Genomic DNA, 17,264 nt, shown 5'->3' with positions numbered 1-17,264 from the left:
GGTGAGGAGAGCTTCGTTTGAAACGCGGGAGGCAGTCGGGTTAATGGCGTGCCGTGCCGAGCTCAGCTGTGGCACAGTGAGTCGCACATTCTCCGTCCCGCACAGAGCTGCCGACGCCACGTTCCACAGCTTGCAGCACACCAGGCTGAGAGGCTTGTCCTTGGGGTTCAGTGTGACAGAAACAGCAAAGCATCACCAAATTGGAATCTGGAACCCGAGTTTCAGTTTTTGTCCAGACGAGGAACTATCAGCGTGCCAAAGCTACCCATGTTTTCAGTCTTAGTCTTGTTTTCTTGGTGTTGTAGTCCAAGTGAAATGTAGTCCAAGTCCAAGTGAATGTTGTCTTGACCACAGTTACTTATGGCACGGAAATGCACTTTAACAACAAAAATAAACCTAGGACTACTAGATTTTTTTGGTGCATTTCTGTAGAGCTTTATTTCAGGCTGCTTTTGTCTCAACAGAAGTGATTGACAAATCTCTGTTCTGGTTTTACAGATTAGAAAAGCCTGTTGCTCAAAGGCCCTGACTCACCTCCCAGATAGGAACCAGGACAGTCCCAGAGCAGGTAAGATTGGGATACTTGGGCACAAACACTCCTCTCATCTTTTCCACATGCACAGGCTGATGGAAATGGCTGTATTTGAGCACAGATCTATTATGTAACAACTGCTTGTGTTATAAGGTTTGTACATACACATGAATATGTGTGTATATATGTATTCATTACAGCTATTACTCTATTTTTTTTAAGATTAAATCCTTACGTGTTGGTTTTATAAGCTGTATGTAGTATGTGATGAACTTTGATTAGAACCTCTCAAAATCAGTGCTGATATTTGAATCCTAAACCTTTGGCCATGATGTCCCTGGTGTCTATTGTTTGGTGAATATTAATTCATGTATCTCAGAAACTGAACGTTAATAGTAAGCCTCTACCTCATTATTACACATGGGCAATGCCCATTCTGGGCTGATAATTGTCTTTTAGATGCACATCCTCTTCTGCTATGCAGTTGAGCATACCTAAGCTCGTAGCAGGTGTCTGAATTGTATAAATCCTCCATTTAAGATTCACAGCTAATGGTGGGTGAAAACGAACGATAGTATCAGAAGAATGTTTTGTATGTTGTGTTTCCCTGTTTGGCAGGCTGCAAATTTACAGCAAAATGACAAAATTAACTGAAGTCTGCTGGCAGGAATTCAAAAAACAGTTGGAGAAACATTGAAGCTTTTGATATCTGCAGAAGGGAGTGGCAGATAGTCTGGAGCGTTTGTGGAAGCTCCTGTAAATCTGAATGTTCATTAAGGAAAGCAGTTAACAAGGACTCCTAACATAACTGATGAAATGTGGAAATCTTAGACTTCAGACAGAAAAGCCCTTCCTATGAAAGAGGGAACTTATGAATAATGTATTTCAGAAAACGCGTTCCTGAATGCAGCCTACATCAGTACTGTTGAATTCATACTTTCAAAACAAATGAGAGTGGAATTTTTATAGCCAGGCTGCCTGCCCCTTAGGGCTTATGACTTGCCTGCAAGAAAGGCTTGCCTACAAATAAAGCACCCTGCTCATGCCACATTCCCACATCTGAGATTGCTACTTAATACTATATTCCTAGGGACTAGTTGCAAGACTAGAATTCCTATATGCAGTAAATTACTGTTTCATGAATTGTTCATGCTTCTCTTTTGAATTTATGAATGTTAAAAATCTGGACCTAGGAAGCCTGATAGTAGAGCCCCACATTAGGCCATGAAAAGAAAATCTGAAATAGTACTGAAGTTACCATCAAAGCTGTCAGCATTGCATATTTAAACTAGGGATCCATGCAGGTTTGCACTGGGGATTATTACTTTAGTTCCTCCTTGAAAGTCAGACCCAGAGAGAATTAGCATTCGTACAGTTTGATGTTTAGGTTAAGATATCAGAATTGCCTTCTCCCCTCTTCCATGAACACACACAATCTGTATTCCCGGTTTGTACAGAGAACATAAATCCAGCAGGATATGAGGTTGAACTGGAAGACATACATTTGTACATACATACATGCCATGCAAAACATTACTGTCTCTGAGGTTGGGTTCCTCTAGCTCTCCTTAGCTCTTTGTGATCAGCAGTTCAGTTCATGATGGGATCATACTTTTAAAAACTTTGGAGGGAAGATCATGGAGTTTCCATCCTGAATGAGACCCAAAGTACTTAGGCACCCAGAGCCATGTTTGATGAGTTTTGCCTGTTGCAGCTTGTTAAAAACAGCACCAGTTTTTGGCAGACTAGTTCCTTCCAGCTATAGCACAGGTGCAGCCCTCAGGTACTGCATCCAAATTACCTGCCATGCTGAAAAGGGAGAATATACTGTATTCTACTATATCAGCATTTCTCCATGCAGAAACACAGTAAGAAAAAAGCATTTTATTAGTAACATAAGGAGATAGTACCAAACAGGTACTGTCCCAGGCTTATGCTACAGCCACCCAAGTGTCTCTTCCTTGCTTGATTTCCTCAACAGTTTGCATAGCCAGATCAGCTCATAAGAGCTACAAGTATTTGTTGTCAGCTTTACATGCAGTTTCCTACCACAGTGCAGCCAGGCTCTAGACCTTTATGCCCACAGCACATCAGATATTATTCTGAGGGTAAAAACTATCCAGTGCTTCAAAAGCAAAATATTACAGATCTTTAAAAAAGGAAAAAGAGAAATCTCCATAATTCAGGATTTTCTTAGCTGCCTTCCTGGCACTGGGAGGTCGAACTGGCATTCGCTATGTGCTTTTCTTCACAAAGATATAGTTGCTGCAAGAAAATTGATTACATTTTATCCCATTCCAGCTTGGCGGTGGCATTTAACTCTTAACATACCAAGTAAAAGTAAACTGTTATCTGTCCAGAGTAGTGATTTTTTTCTCTTCTTCTGACTTATAAGAGATAGGAGATGCTGCTCTGAAGTCAAGATACTTCACACCTAATACGATATTCTCCAAAGTTATTGGCTCTATTTCTATTCAGAGAGCTTTCCGTTATGTTTTCAGGCCTCATTTTGAGGAAAGCAAAACAAAACAAAACAAAAAACAAACACAGTAATATCCCAATGGAAGATTTCAATACCTGACTCAGGCCATGGCTTACTTACAAAGTGGTAGCAATAGGTACTTCCTTCCTTTCCTTCTCTCTCACTGTCTGTTCCTGCCATTAAGTTTCTTCAGCCAACTCTGTTCCCTGCTCTGTTTCTGGTTATGAAAGTAATGCAGTTATTTGAGTTGAAATGCTGCACAGGAATGTTAACATGCATCTTCAATGTGAAGTGGTCATTTCCAGGCTAACCACTATGCCTGTACCTACTGTATAAACAGGCTAGGCTTCAAAGCATAAACAAATGTCTGAAGGTTTTTCTGTATGAATACTGGAATGCAGATTAGGGTTACATGGAATTGTCAGAACACAGGCTCTGGAATACAAGTTGCTCCATAGCCGTATCCCGAATTTTTCATGGGTGGTTTCTACTGCTATGGGTAACTGAGAATCTACTTAGTTTGTTTTTCTACTGCATCTCGCCGTGCAATACCAGCAATGGAATTACTATAACAAAAGCTTAGAGCCTCAGAAGCAGTGGCTAGTTGGTCTCATACTTTCATCCTGCATTTTCTAGTCCCCGTCTGTGTAGTGTTACCTATGAAATGTATAGCTCAACTTGAATCCGGCCAACTCCCAAACTGTGTCACTGTGAAATTCAACCAGCACAAAATTTGCAGTGGAAGTGAAGTCTGCAACCTTCTTTGTCCCACAGTAAGGGCCAGCTGCTGGTGATGTAGGTCGGCTTCCATCGTGTATGAGCAAATAGTCATAGATGCATCTGTCATTATCTTCCAGCTCAAAGAATAACATTTTAAGAGATACCTGAAGGAATCACAAGAAAAGTACAGTTTCTGAATTATATCCTGTTCCCTTAGCTTTTGTATTTAACGAATGCTAATTGTTTAAATCCTTTATGTACAGGCCCTGTTTTCATTCTGTATTCGTCCTACATCCTGGCCTTATATTGTAATATAAATCATTAGCAAATTGTTTGCTTAGTTCATGAGCATTCAGTCTGAAAGGAGAAGCAAGAGATAAGATCAATTTTGTACACTTTAAATTTCTTTCTCAAGAAACACAAAAACAACACCTGTGCAATATTTCAGTTTTCTAGTGGGAGCTCTTACCTAGGGATTATTATGAGCAAAGCCTGCAAAGTACAAGCCGAACTCATAAAAGTTTCACATACAGGTGTTAAGATTTTCTCTTGATGATCACCTCAAATACCAAGAGCCAGCATAAGGTCTGAATTTACGTGTTCAGATTTTCACTCTGCCATTACAGCTGTTATGTTACAAAACAAAACAAATTGATTCCATTAGGGAACATCGCTGCAAACAGTGAAAGAATCAGTTCTTTACCTTATATCCTACTGGAGAGCTGATGACCCAGAAGCATGCCCGGTTTTTGGGGTATTTATTGGGGTAGTTTGGAGAGGTGATGATTCCACTGGAGTCTGTGAAAGTACCTCCACAATTCACTGAGTAGTAGAAAAAAAAAAAAGAAAGAATGGTATATTAACAAGTATTTTGACAGTAGAAAGAAGCTTGCTTGTACTCTTCTGTATTCTTTCTTCAAGCCAGGAAAGGATGCGCTATGAAGAAAATATATCAGCAATAGATTTTCACTGCTCAGCATTTTTATCAGCTGCTGTACTGAAGGCACTGAAAACTTGGCTGCTAAAAAAACCTTTGAAGGACAGGGAACAGATGAATCTAAAGCTACATTTGCCATATGTGTTACCATGTTAACATAGCATTCTAAAGGAACTACCTTACAGCTCTTTCAGAGAAGAATTAGGTTAAGTATTTGAGACTGCATTACTGAGCTAGATCTGATGTCATCTAGAAATTACTCCGTCAAGCCTAATGCAGAAAAACAAGGATACATTTTTAAGACGTCTTCAACTTACATTTTTTAAGGATTGCAGCTTAAGCTGAAATAAGACAATAGCCACTTATTTGTTCGCTGCCTTCTAAGCTGAAATAAGACAATAGCCACTTATTTGTTCGCTGCCTTCTAACTGAAAGCATGTTGCAGCACAACAGAATTGTCTCCAGCAGTGCACAACGCATTTTGTATGCTTATAAAACAGACACCCCAGAAGTGAATACAGTAAGCACTGAGTTTCATGCAGCATAGCAGAACTATTTAATTCAGGAAGTGTAAGCTACCCAAGGTTATTTTCTCCTGTTGCATAAAATGCACTAAAACCTTTAATAACATATGAACCAAATCTTTGCTTTGCTTCTCTCTGGCATGATTTCTCTTGGCATTTTGCAGTCTTTTCTTCTTTGCTTGCACTTTTCACATTAGTCACAGTCATTGCATTGTTCTTATTTACATAAATTTTGCTAAAGATGTGAAGATGCCCAGCAGAGGCTCTGAGAAGAACGTTACTCAGTTATACTCAGAATTACTAGTGTGAGACCCATGCAGCCTCCTGTTTTGCCCACTGCTAACCTTCAGCGTCATCATTGCTCATCCTACTGTGTTAGTAATACCTATGGAGGTGCAAAGACTAACAGATAAACCTGCCCTGGATTATGCGTTCAAAAATGTTCAGTTCTCCCATATAAATACAACTAATACTGTACTCCGAGCTCTTTTAAGGAGTGTTCATACCCCTGTTGTAGGAGGCTCTGAATCCAGTGGCTGTAACAGTCTCGTCACTTGCAAACTCTACCAGCATTGTTGATCCTGAAGCAACGATGGAAGGCAGCGGCCCCTGCCCACAGTATTTGTCCAGCAAGACAGGAGAGTTCTTGCTGTTTCCACTGTAAACTTTTACATAGTCAGATGAACAGTCTGAGGAAGTTTGGAGATCAAAAGCCTCAAACTGCAGGAAAATCTTGAGAAACAAAAAACACATTGGATTTACTGCTATACACGGGGAAAGATTCAAATTACCTCACTGTTATGAAGCAAACTAGGAACTTTCATTCGTTTTATTATCCATGTGTCACTGCAATTTTATTGCCTGTATAATAGGAGCATAGAATTTCACCTGCCATTGCTGCTCCTGTGCCCAATAACTGATATTTGGTTATTGCTTATCCTCAAAAAAGCACGCAATCTTAACTGGATAAAGAAGTTATATAGTAACGTCTTATGGTATTATCAGAAGTGTTATGAAAATTGTCGAGACTTTCTTATTCGCTATATAACAGAATAAATGTCATCATGATAAAACAACATGGTGTAGCCCTGCTGCTCTGGTTCAAACATTAAAAATTACCTTATTCCGACGGATGCGGATCAACCACAGGCAGTTGCTGTTGTTTGGGTATGGGGATGGGTAATTGATGGAGGAGAATGAGCCTTTGGTTTTTGGCAATACAGAGCTACAGTAATCTGAAGGGAAGAACCAAACAGTGCTGAAGAGAATAAAATCACACTAATCTTCCAGAAATTCCAGACAATTCTCTCCAACCATTATGATCAGTCAAGCTTGTAAAAAAATTATGCCTACAATTGTGTTGATGTCCCTGGTGTAAAAAATATTCAAAACCATCAGCAAACTCAATTACTTATGAAGGTACTTTGCTGCTTCATCTACTCATTTTATTATATTTAAACAGTAGGGCTCCACCCACTTATTTCAGTTTCCTGAAAAAGATCTGGATCTTTCATTAACTTGCTTAACCTTGATCAATAGCAGTTTCATTGATAGTAGTACATAAATTCCCGTGAGCAAATGTATGTGCATTCTTAGGTGTATGCAAAATAAAGCTTAGAACAGATTCTATCAAAACAAAGAAAGAGATAGGCACTGGGGAAAGACTAACACAGCTCTGAAGTCAGGTTATAAAATTAGTGATTGGCATACAATGCTTGATCTCATGTATCTTTCTCTCACTCCATGCTTTCACCAAGAGAACTGGACTTTTTGTCCTTTTTTATTTCTGCCGGGGTCTATGTGTTTTTGGTGTTTTGTTTTTCTTAAACCTTGTCCTGCTTCCCAAATGTACAGATCTAATTAGGTAATTACATAATAATGCTATTGGAGTGTGATTCACTCCCGGCTTCGCTATCAAGAACACTGTTAAGTACTTTTTGTAGTTATTTTGTAGTTGAGATTATGACAGATGCAATTAAACTGAAAACATGTCTTATTTGCAGTTCAACTGCACAGTCATTGCTGAGAGGTGTTCCTCTGTACCTACATCCTCAAGTGAAGAAATGCTGATTCCTTTTGATTACTGATGACCATTTGACTTAAGTACTTACACAATTCAAAGCAGAATTTGGCACTAACTGTAGTCATGTTTCTTAGTTTTTTGGTGGAAACTAATTGAGTAACATCTCTGAAAAGTCAAATACTATATAGATCAATTAGCCTATGTGCTGGAAGTCAGCACAAAAAATGCACGTGGCTGGAGCAAGTCTGGGATTTTACTTACACTCTTTTGTGTCTCTCAGCTGGAGAGTTCCTGCTTTGGAGAAATGTTCAGTATTTCTAGACATTCAGATACCACAGCAATGAGTAAGAAGTCGATGTGGGCAAGGAAGTAGATAACTGAACAAAAAGCCAAGGGAATTCCTCTCACAGATGTTCTATTAAGCCTAAGTGATACCCATACAGCCCCGCAGTCATTTTTTAACTGAAAGAAATCAGAAACCCACTGGTGCTACTGCAGAATAAACTAAACTTGAATCATGGCTCTGGATTGTTCATATGCTTTCCAACCTTCAGAACTTTCCTAAAATAAGGAATTCACAGAAGTACTACCGTGGTTTCTAGTGGATTTTGCTTATGTCAAAAGGCAGGGAATAGGTCAGCATAACTCAATGATAGCATATTACTGAAAGCAAAGTGTCCTTCCCAAGAAGACTGCAGCTTGGCACAGGGACAGTTCTGTTCCACATACGTAGCAGCCCTCTTGTAGGGCTGGGGAGAGATGGGCAGTGGGCTGAGTTCCTCTGGGGATGTCTGACAGTGGTTACAATAAGTATTGAGCTGGCTATCTTACTGCACTTACTGCACTTGTAGAGCTTGTTGATTTTAGCTACATCCAAGTTACTCAGCCCTTCTCTCTGCCCAATGGGCACCAAAGGGTTAGGAACCGGTACAATAGTTGGTTTCCCAGGAGTGCTGGAGAAATCATACCTGTAGAAATAAGGAAGTCATATTTCTAAATCATTTCTATTAAATATGAACTTGATCATACTCGTGTGCCTCACAATTTTTATTGCACTGTATTGTTTAGAAGTTGTTTCTTTCTAACAGAAGTAAAGGAGGTGGTACATGATACAAACTTGTATGTTATGAACCAAAACACAACTATGATAGTCCTGGATAAATACTTTTCATGAGACAGCATACATCTTAATGATGGAAAAAAATCCATCTTTCTTCTCTCTGCACCCAAATAGTGTTGTCTAAAATTAACGTAGTACTAACTGGTATCTGCCCAGCATGGACTTCCAAACTGTTTTATTTCAGTGTCCCAGTCTTTGAAACATAGCCATGTCAAAGGCCTCTCGTAAGAGAGGTGACCGTAGTGACAGAAAACATTATCCTGTGCTTTTTTCTTCTATTGATATCAATTTTGTTTTCCAAGAATACTGCTGACAAAGCACACTTACTCTAAAAAAAAAAAAGAAAAAAATAATTCCCTGCACAGAACAATTTCTTCTCCCTAGATCTGAGTGGATCCTATGAAAGCACGCATTGGAAAACTCACGCTCCATAGTGCATCACAGAAGAGTAGTCATAGGGAAGGCCCAGATTTTTGGAGTTCACTTTTCCAAAGTTCCCTTGTTCTCCTGCAAGGCAGAAGAACAACCGTTCATTTAGAGCAGTATTACTGCTATCAGACACCACCTGCTGTTGACACTGTCATAATCCTAATAAAAGTAAATTACTATACAGATCGTGAAGTCACACTTGGATCTTCCAAAACAACCAAAACTTTCTGATGCCCATGGGAGCTTTTTTCCACTGAATTTAGCAGGTTTCAGAATATAAACTGAGGAAAACAAGAAAAAAATTCAATGTAATCCATGAATCTAATTCCATTCTTCAAGGAGATGTATTCATCTCTCCACCTTCATTTACGAATATATTTTAGTAGGTTATATTGGACATTAGAAGCATCCAGCTTATGTCCCAAGAGGTTTGTCCATACCTTAACAGAGAGTGCTGTCTGGCTACCTAGATCAAGTCAGAGGTGTGTATGACCAACCCACCAAGCTGTCTTGCTGAGCCTTTCCACTGTGCAAAGTAATACAGGGGTATAAGACCTCAAGAGAAAGGTACTAGGTTTACCTATTACTCACACTTAAGTTATCAACCATATTCTGGCTTTGCCTCTGATCAAATCCATCAGCAATGGCTACAGCCAAATATTATAGCTTTAAGTATGGGCACTCAGTAAAGTCTGTTAGAAATAATCTGTCCAAATACAGCTACTGGTAATGCTTCCCTCAAGGTAGCTGCTGTGTACCTCCCCATTTTATCTGTTTAGCCTTAGAAAACTCCTGTTAGAAAGTATCATATTGATAAAGGAGTGGGGCCCACAGACAGACTAGGATTCACATCCCCTAGCATTCGTTCTCTGAGGCACAGCTGGAAGGAGTTTGATCCCTAATATGGATGCACCTATTTCTCTCTATTGCCTGGAGAGCCTGTGAATTGCATCCTGGTCCTCTTGTCTGTAAGAGGTGAGCAGGGTCAGAGCAGAGCTCAGACTCTGACTCTGAATGCAGTCAGCATTGCCTCGAGGCTAATTTCCTGACCACTGAGCACTCCTTCTTAGTTCGACATCTGTACCTCTGTTATTGTAACTAAGGGTTTGTAAACAACAAGCCATCTGGACAAGAATTCAACACTGGGAACTCATCAGAAGATCATCCTGACTATCTGACTCTTGAGTTCATGCAATTTGGCTGGCAATCTTGCAGTCAGAGTCAGCCTCTTCCCGTAATAGCCATCTGTGTTGGTCCCAGAGAGGGCTAAGAAATACAAAGAGAAAGTCCTGAACTATACAGAGTTTGGGGATAAACATTATTTTGGAACTTTTTGTAGCCCAAGAACTCAAAGCTCAAACTGGTTCTCATTAGCATTGGCATTCCCTGCTCAATTACATTTTTATCTCAGTTCCTCTTATCTGCTATACTGACTTAAGAAAGTATTATCAGTAACTTCACAGCTTCTTTTGAAATGATGACCAGAGAAGAGCACATTTCAAATGCGGTGAAATGTTTAAGCATGTGGCTACTGTTTGGCATGTAGATACTTAGCTGAACTCCTTCATTAAAGAAAGGGGTAGCAGTAGCCTGGTTGGACAACGGGCCAACAAACTATGCTGCCCTGTAATGTGCTGGGGAGCTAAGGGTCGCACATACAGGAGAGCTAAGACCTGCACAGGCATGGGGACTTAACCCATTGTATCCATTAAAAACAAAAACAAAAACCAACAACAAATATCTGCCAGAATCTAAGTACAGTGACTCAGAATGCTGAAAAGGATGCTCTGAGTACAGTTCCCAAGAAGTTTGGGAAAAGCAAGCAGAGTTTCAAGTAGCTAAGTGGACAGTAAATGATCAGGCTGTATACTGTCAAAACAAAGGATCTGGATAGCTTCCAATGTAAATTGAGGGGGTAAAAACAAATCCATAGTTACGAAGTCCTGGCAAGGGAAAAGCAGATTATGTGCAAGAACTGGGAGCCTACGGAATGTCTTGAGGTCTATTTCTGTACCACTAAAGTCAGGAGGATCTCTACCATCAGCCCTGTTAGCCACATAGTTTTGTTGGTTTTTATAAACAGATGATGTGCACTAACAGCCTTCGTAAACACAGATAGCTTTTCAGTTCATTTCCCCTGCACGTCCTTGCCTTTTCCCCCCTTTCCCTTGTGTTGCATAGTCTAGTCTTCCTTCCATTTCCCCTCATCAGCTCAGTGTATAGACAAGGAGCTCAGAAATATCCTTTAAGAAATCCTGTTAATGAAACATCATGATCTAATTGGCTGATATATTCCACTGTTTTACCATCCTTGTTTCCAGAAGTGGTTTCCTAATGTGACCTCAATTCAAGTGATTGTAACTGGTTGCTGCTTGTGCTGCCCACCATAGAAAGCGATGATTCTTTTTGCAGCATTTCACGATCCTTATGATCTTGATATTGTGGGTAGAAGACAAGTCTGGGCTCAGCATAGCAATCTCAACAAGCATGTAGAACTACTTTGAGGTTGCATTTGCCACAGAGTAACAAACTCACACTGAACAAGAAATCCCACCACAGTGCGCACATCTCCACAGCTATTCAGCCAGGTGTTGCTGCTGCTGCTGATGTGCACAACTGTTCTCAGAAGAAACATTCAGCTATATCTCAAAGCATTTGTTTTCTTTGAACACCGAGTGGGCTTACCTGCCGTAATGTGTTCCCACATAATTTTGACAAACTTGTCCCGATCGCTCCGTGCCTGTTCGTGGATGAAACCCAGCGCGTGGTTCATTTCGTGCTGAATCGCCCCTTTATCCATACAGCCATTTTTCACCAGGCCTACTGCTTGACGTCCTCCAATTTTTCCAAAGTAAGACCAGCAGCTAAGAAAAGCCAATTTTAACAAAAACGGTTACGTTCAGCAAATACAAAGAAATACATATACTGAACATGCCACCATGGGCCTCCAGATACGCAGCCCCAAAGAGAACACACACAGTCGCTGGTGTGAGATATCCTGACTACTTGAAAGCTGCCAAAGAAATTGCAGAGGGAGAAATTGCTCTTGTAAAACAGGTGTAGCAAACTTAGGTGAAGCAGTTCAAGTAGGTAAGCAAAAAACCTGAAAGAATTTTCACAACAAATAAGGAAAAAAATAATTTTGGATTATAACGCATTATCTTTAATGAAGTCCACTCACCTTTTCCTGTAGCCTGTTGAATGATATAACTACCAGTATATCTAAAGAAAAATGAAAAATTGCACCTGCTTTCTACATCTTGACTGCTAAGATAAATAGGGAAATTACTTAAAATCTGACCAAAATAGAAAAGAAACTGAAAGACATTTTGTATACTTCCAGACACAGGGAGCTTACCTCTGCCCGCGTTCAACGTATACATAGTCTGTTTCTGTAGTGCGATTTACAAACTTGACACAGGTCAATGTGGAGACCTCTTGAAGAGCATCAGCAATCCAAGACCTCTCTGCCAACGCTAGGATGAGAAAGGGGCCAGAAGTCTTGGTTAGCTATTTAAAAATAAGGTTCACCAATAGGATGCATTCCTCTAGATCTCTACAACACTCTTTACCTTTTTATCCTACAAATGTAATGAAGAAAGGCACAGAGCCTTCAGAGATCAAGTTGATCAGATTTTGAAGGAATATGTAATAATTATAACTAGTCCATACGCATTCTGCAGGAGAAGGCTGATGAAAAGCAAAAGACTGGCAGAACATTAAAAAATTAAACAGTTTAAGATGCAAATAATTGGATTGAAACATCCCAAATGAACCATCTGACCCTAATGAAGTATGGAAAAAGCAGCTTGTTTATCAGAGGTAATGAATGTCTGCCACACACCCCTTGAAAGCATTTGAGACAGCCAGTGTTAGGAAGCTCAGACACTCAGTGTTTCTGTTCAAGTACCAAATATAGATTGTTTATCTGCTTTTGAACATTTTAGCCTATTTTGGCTTCCTCAATTATGAGTCATCTGCAGTTACCTTTCATATCAATTTCCTCATCTTTAAAGTTTGGAGAGAGCAAGGCAGAAAGAATAACCCTTACCTAACCACTTAGACTTAGGTATGTTCTAGAAACACATGAGCAGAGTAGCAATTAAGACTGGGCTCTCCTCAGCAAAACCAGTAACACAAACCAGTAGCACAAAGGTTTCCTTTTCTCGGGAGTAGGAATTGGGTCCAGCCTGACATCAGGGAGGCCTCCACAGGGGAGAGGTGGAGGACCCACAAAGCCCATAAGAAGCCTTCTGGAACAAAATTTTCCAGATGAAGGCATTGGCCCTGCAGCCTTTTCCACTAGACAGATCATTTATGACATATTTGAAAGAAAGTCAGTGTTAAAATAATTGCTTCTGGTGGTAATTATGACAAATACTTTCCTAACGTGGACAAATTACATATCTATTTCTTCTGTACTTGCTGAATATCAAAGTGCATAGTAGCTAGCAGAAATGGACTATTATTTGCAATTAAAATTAACTGGTATTTTTTTTATATAACAAGCACTGCTTGAGTAACCACATTTTAGTGCTTATGCCTAGAATGTTTGGAGTCTTAGCCAAAGTGCCGTAGGGCCAAGAGGTTAGCAGAAGAGACATGTTGATAAGTTCTCATTCAGACTCAGAGGCCATCTGATGCATGGCACAATACCATAAAATATTAGAACAGGGACTAAAGGTTCAATGCTAGCTTTACAGTGTCCATTTGTATACACTTACAGAAATCAGAGGAGATGTTAACTGGAACTTTGACTAGTCCATCCTGTGACTTGGGCCATAAACAGCTCTCGCAGTTAATTGCACTGCGTTGTCCTCTTCTCAGGAGAATGTCTCCTTCATGCACAGCTATTTTACTGTCTGGCAGATGAAGGAAACGAACATTCAAGGCACTGAGACATCAAAGAGAAGTGCAAAAGGAAGATGAGAGGCATACACTAACCAAAGTTTTGTACCTTCTGAAAGTTTTTCCACTGAAGTTTATTTCCCAAAAAGGTGACAAAAGATAAGTGAATTCAGTTTAAGTGAGTCTAGTATACATAGACTGGTCAGGCTTACCTTTCCTTGCCATATATTTATCACAAACTGTAGCTACTGGTTATTATGTCAAAAATGTACAATAGTTTTGGATACAACAGAGAGGGAAGTGACTTCCATCACACAGGGAAGAAATCAAAGTCAAACGTATACTCATTTTTGAGGGCACATGTGGAAAAGAACATTCAAAATAACAATTACTCTGTAGTTCTTCTAAATTTCTTTATTGTGACAGCATAAATAATCAAATCATAATCAAACTGAATGGACTTTAAAACACATCTGAGTTTTGTGAATTATTTTCTACAGATACAGTAAACATTTTCAAGAAGAAAAATGTAAGAGACATAGAGAATGAAGTTTAGAGAAGGAACCCCCCAAGAATTGCAGTAATTTATAGAATAGTTGCAATCAAACTCACCTAAGTCATTGTTTCTTGTAGCTATCTGAAAAAAAAAGTACATTTTTTATATACACTTATCTCAACAGCAGAAAAATTACATTGTGTAGAATCACAGCATTTTATAAATAATTTTAACATAGAGCAACAGAGCAGCACAGCAAAAGCAATATGAAGTCTCAGCATCAAGGAGCAGCAACACACCTGGACAGGTTTACTTAGAACAAAGCTATAGAGAAATGCAAATTGAGTTGGCAGAAGAAAGCACTTCATCTTCAAGTTTCTGAGATGATCTCTGCTCTGCAGCTCAGTTCTCAAGGCCGTGACTAGCTTACTTGGGACAAGCTTTATGGGAAATCTGCCTTTAACAAGTGCAACAGACTTAGATAACGAGTAGTATTTTCACAAAACAAACAAGCTGCAGGACCTCAAGAGAATTGTCAGACTCTTACTTCTTATTTATCTTCGGAGAAAACAGAGGAAGTGGAGCAATAGGAAAGAAAATCCAGCAACCTTGAAGTGACTCATCTTTAAGAACCCATGAACTGCTGCAAATTCCCTCACTGCTGACCCAGGGACAGGATATCTGGTAGTACTCTGTTTACAGCAAAACTCAATGTCAAGGAACTCTTTGATCCGTCTGTACTGACTACCTGTCCTAGAAACAGCTTTGCATGCTGCCAGGAGCCACCCTGTTCTGCAGAGCCCAGCTCTCAGCCAGAGCAATGGAAATGTGCTGGAGACAGAAGTTGATTGCTGTGTCATTGTTCTCCCCCCTACCCCCGTTGCCCTATTATGCAATATCACATCATCACTGGTGGTGATTGTGTCTTTTATAAAACCATGAGCTCCCTGAGTTTTGGCTTCCCGTTTCTGGGATGCCCTTCCTCATTTGATGTCCATGAGTAGAAACAAGCCTGAAGAGACGCACAGCACTGAATCCTAGAAAACCTACACTGTTAGAGCAAGCTGTGCAATGGAGATGTTTGCACTGAGGCCATGTGACAACAGTTACAGGCTTGCTCTGAGTTTCAGCCTCTGTGCAAATATCCAATGCTAGAGAAAAGCCTAAGGATTTGCTGCATTAGATCTTCAGGAAGCAAACAAGAAAAATGTATGAATTTTGTTTCTGCAGAGAATTTCAAGAAATCTACAGGGTTCACAGCAGGAATTGGTGGAGAGAACCTTCTAAGTATTTCACTATGAAGGTTTTAACTGATATTAAAGTTTTGCTCGGAATGTTTTCATTTTACCACACTGATTTTTAATTCCTAAACTTTCTAATGTATTGTACACTTCTGTGACATCCAGAATTCATTTAGTTAGTTTTCTTGTAGATTATACTCCCATAGCATGTATAAAAGACTCTTTTTGCCCTTGGCTGACAATAGGATGAAATTCAGAAGTCCTCGTTAGTTAGTTATGCTGCTAACCACAGGCCCTCCTGTACAGTTCTGAGCAACCTCAATGTCTACTGAGGAATCAGGTACAGAAGAGGCAAGGGGAATCACAGGAGCACACTGCTACACATCACAAAATGATCAAGGAGAGAGCAAAAGACAATAAAAGCATTTAGACAATAAAAGCATGAGGAAAAAAAAACCCAAACAGATCACTGCGCAGAGCCTGGAGCTGGGTCACTCTGGGTGACAGTCTGGAGGGCTAGAAAAGAGCTTTGAAGTTCTGCCATGCAGTTTTGCATATCCATTCCAGGCAAGGCTGTAATACCTTATTGGCTCCAGTTGCAGAGTACAGATGGGAGCAATTCCTGAGTCAGGAGACTTACTGCTGTTTAATTCATTTTCCTGACTGTCAGAAAGAATGGGGTATTTTTCAAATTTCATATCACCTGCTAACTTCACACACTGTCAGCAGTTATTTTGTAGATGCAAAAAACTTTCAGTACTGCTTGCTTACATTATCTAACTTCATGCTTGCTTTGATATCCTAGCAGATTTTTCAGGACTTGAACTCATTATCTCTCCAAACAATTTGAATACATGCCTGTAATTTGTGCTCTTTCTCCTGTGTGCCCTTCCTCTTGCACCATCTTTTGACTTTTGTCCTTAGCCATACTGTCCTTGAGCTATCTGCTATTTTATCATTGCTGGTTTTAATAATATATGTCTATCACATTCTTAGTGATGCTTATTTAATCTCAATTTCATTCCACAGCAAAGAGTGAGCAACGAACCAGGTGGGACAGACTGGTCTCTATCTTCCCTGCTCCTGAAAATCTGATCAGAAAACCAATCTGATCTAAAACCACAAACATCATCCTGACACTTTATTTTATTCAGAAGTTGTTCTGATACATAACAGAAGTACTGATGTAATGCTGCTCTCTAGTGGTTTGCCATTTAAGTGGGACATTTTTCAGGAAAAGACCAGGAGGAACTTCTCATCACAGCTCAATCTGTTCACTCCTTTTTCTCCTGCTTACACAGCATAAAGCAGTAGCTGCTTCCTGCAGAAAACACTTGGAAGCATAAGTGCCTTACCTGTCTCACAATGCGTTTTGATAAGCAATCATCAGTTTTAGTCCTGACTACCTGAAAACTTTGCTCTAGGATCTGCAGCTTTTCACTTTACCACTCACCCTCTCCAGATTCACACACCAATTCAATCATCAGGTTTCTGAGATGCTCTGGCAGTCCACTAGGAAAGCAAACCATTTACTTACACCACTTCCTCTATTTATTTTTAAATTATTTTAAAATCCTTCACTTCTTTAAATAAACCCTTCTGAAAGCAATTGGACAGTTTATACGATAGATTTCAAGTTCTTTTCTGACTGCAGCTGAACTCCACCTTCACATTGTGTGCTCCACATTTCAACTTATTTGTATGGTTCCCTCACAGATCTTGAAGGCAAACCAGAACAAGAGAGAAAAGCAGAAGGGCTGGCCCACAGGCTCAGGGCCAATGGTGGAGGCCATGGATGGAGGCCCCAGGTGAGCCTGCTTGAAAGCAATTAAAGTCCATTGGAATCATCTGGCTCTGATAGTTATGTGTTGCAACAGTCTTTCATGTTCTGTGCAGCCCTACTGTGGTCTGC

The 17,264-nt window shown here is 39.9% G+C and overlaps 1 protein-coding gene and 1 long non-coding RNA gene across 3 annotated transcripts; one reads left to right on the top strand and one right to left on the bottom strand.

Moving 5' to 3' along the window:
* The first annotated feature begins 11 nt into the window (after positions 1–11).
* Positions 12–5,802, top strand: LOC125694299 (uncharacterized). The gene is made up of 3 exons (XR_007377496.1): positions 12–76; positions 499–568; positions 5,713–5,802. It is a non-coding gene; the product is annotated as an uncharacterized LOC125694299 (long non-coding RNA).
* LOC125694293 (astacin-like metalloendopeptidase) lies at positions 508–17,264 on the bottom strand. 2 transcript variants are annotated; one of them, XM_048947236.1, is made up of 11 exons: positions 16,806–17,264; positions 14,228–14,248; positions 13,492–13,629; positions 12,126–12,243; positions 11,453–11,631; positions 8,764–8,845; positions 8,059–8,186; positions 6,315–6,430; positions 5,702–5,927; positions 4,438–4,556; positions 508–3,898 (listed from the first exon to the last, which is right to left on the bottom strand). In XM_048947236.1, the coding sequence occupies exons 1-11, from the start codon at positions 16,879–16,881 to the stop codon at positions 3,668–3,670; spliced, it is 1,434 nt and encodes a 477-aa protein (XP_048803193.1). In that variant the 5' UTR covers positions 16,882–17,264; the 3' UTR covers positions 508–3,667. The 2 variants fall into 2 exon arrangements, with proteins under 2 accessions (XP_048803193.1, XP_048803194.1); XM_048947237.1 differs by lacking the exon at positions 16,806–17,264 and adding an exon at positions 14,411–14,512 and having other exon boundaries at positions 14,228–14,252.

This window comes from Lagopus muta, chromosome 6, assembly GCF_023343835.1.
Source record: "Lagopus muta isolate bLagMut1 chromosome 6, bLagMut1 primary, whole genome shotgun sequence".
Taxonomy (NCBI): domain Eukaryota; kingdom Metazoa; phylum Chordata; class Aves; order Galliformes; family Phasianidae; genus Lagopus; species Lagopus muta.
This window is presented reverse-complemented; position numbering and strand designations above follow the sequence as displayed.

Coding starts and splice junctions, on each gene's coding strand:
- LOC125694293 (XM_048947236.1), bottom strand. CDS start 16,881: ATGGTTTGCTTTCCTAGTGGACTGCCAGAGCATCTCAGAAACCTGATG. Junction 8,187..8,763: donor TCTGTGATGCACTATGGAGC/GTGAGTTTTCCA, acceptor TTATTTCTACAG/GTATGATTTCTCCAGCACTC. Junction 5,928..6,314: donor TCCGCATCCGTCGGAATAAG/GTAATTTTTAAT, acceptor TTGTTTCTCAAG/ATTTTCCTGCAGTTTGAGGC.